The sequence below is a fragment of the Limulus polyphemus genome, unplaced genomic scaffold (assembly GCF_000517525.1).
Source record: "Limulus polyphemus unplaced genomic scaffold, Limulus_polyphemus-2.1.2 Scaffold91857, whole genome shotgun sequence".
Classification (NCBI taxonomy): domain Eukaryota; kingdom Metazoa; phylum Arthropoda; class Merostomata; order Xiphosura; family Limulidae; genus Limulus; species Limulus polyphemus.
In genome coordinates this window covers 1-1,046 of record NW_013757453.1, presented here as the reverse complement: position 1 = coordinate 1,046, position 1,046 = coordinate 1, and the positions used below count along the sequence as shown (strand labels likewise).

At 35.2% G+C, this 1,046-nt stretch overlaps 1 protein-coding gene across 1 annotated transcript; it reads left to right on the top strand.

Moving 5' to 3' along the window:
• The first annotated feature begins 336 nt into the window (after nucleotides 1–336).
• Nucleotides 337–738, top strand: LOC106477890 (protein FAM200A-like). Its single transcript, XM_013938409.1, has one exon. The coding sequence runs from the start codon at nucleotides 337–339 to the stop codon at nucleotides 736–738; it is 402 nt and encodes a 133-aa protein (XP_013793863.1).
• Nucleotides 739–1,046: the final 308 nt, after the last annotated feature.

The following is a 1,046-nucleotide window of genomic DNA, read 5'->3' as shown; positions in this document are numbered from 1 at the left end:
GGTAAAAGCGATTTTGCGAGATATTTGCGCAACGAGGAATTTGTTCTGAGGCTCACGTATTTGGCTGATATTTTTTCAAAACTAAACGAACTGAATTTGTACTTGCAAGGAGCAGAAGGTATCAGTATATTCGCAGTTCATGAGAAAATTCGAGGTTTCATGAAAAAACTTGTTCTATGGAAAAACTGTATTGACAACCGAAATTATGACTGTTTTGAAACATTTCAAACCTTTGTAATGGAGAATGAAGCAAAAGTTGATGACGATATAATCGTTGAGATATCTGAACATTTGAATAAGCTGAAAGAGAGTTTTGAGTTTTATTTCCTTGAAGAAATGAAAAATATCCAAGAGAAAAAATGGATTATGAACCCCTTTCAGTCTGACATAACGAGTGGGATATCGACAAAAGCTGAGGAAGAACTTTTTGATTTATCTGAGGACGCTTCGTTAAAAATGAACTTTAACAGCAGAAAACTGATACAGTTCTGGGTGTCTGTTCGAAAACCGTACCCAATCCTTTCCACTGAAGCTTTGAAGGTACTTCTCCCCTTCTCATCTTCATATCATTGTGAAGTTGGATTTTCAGCAATGGTAGGAATCAAAAACAAATTCCGAAATAAACTTCAATTGTCAAATTCCTTACGCCTGAAACTAACCCACATTGATGTTGATGTCAATGCCATTCTTGACAGTAACAAGAAACAAGCACATCCTTCACACACGCCTCATTATTAATTAATTAGATAGCATTTATAAGTTCTGGAAATGTTATTGAAAATACGCGAGTATTTTTAAATGTAATTGAAATACGTGAATATGAATAAATAATATTTTTTTTATTCTTTCATATGTTTTTGCCCAGTAAATTTGAGTGGGTCACCATAAGCTGTGGTCATGAATAGTGGGTCGCGATTCTAAAAAGTTAGGGAACCCCTGCCTTACAGCATGCGTTGAAAGCAAGTTTTGATGATGCGCTACCGCCATCTAGTAAGATTAAATATAAATTGCTCATTCTCTGATAACGATAACGCAGACATACCGTT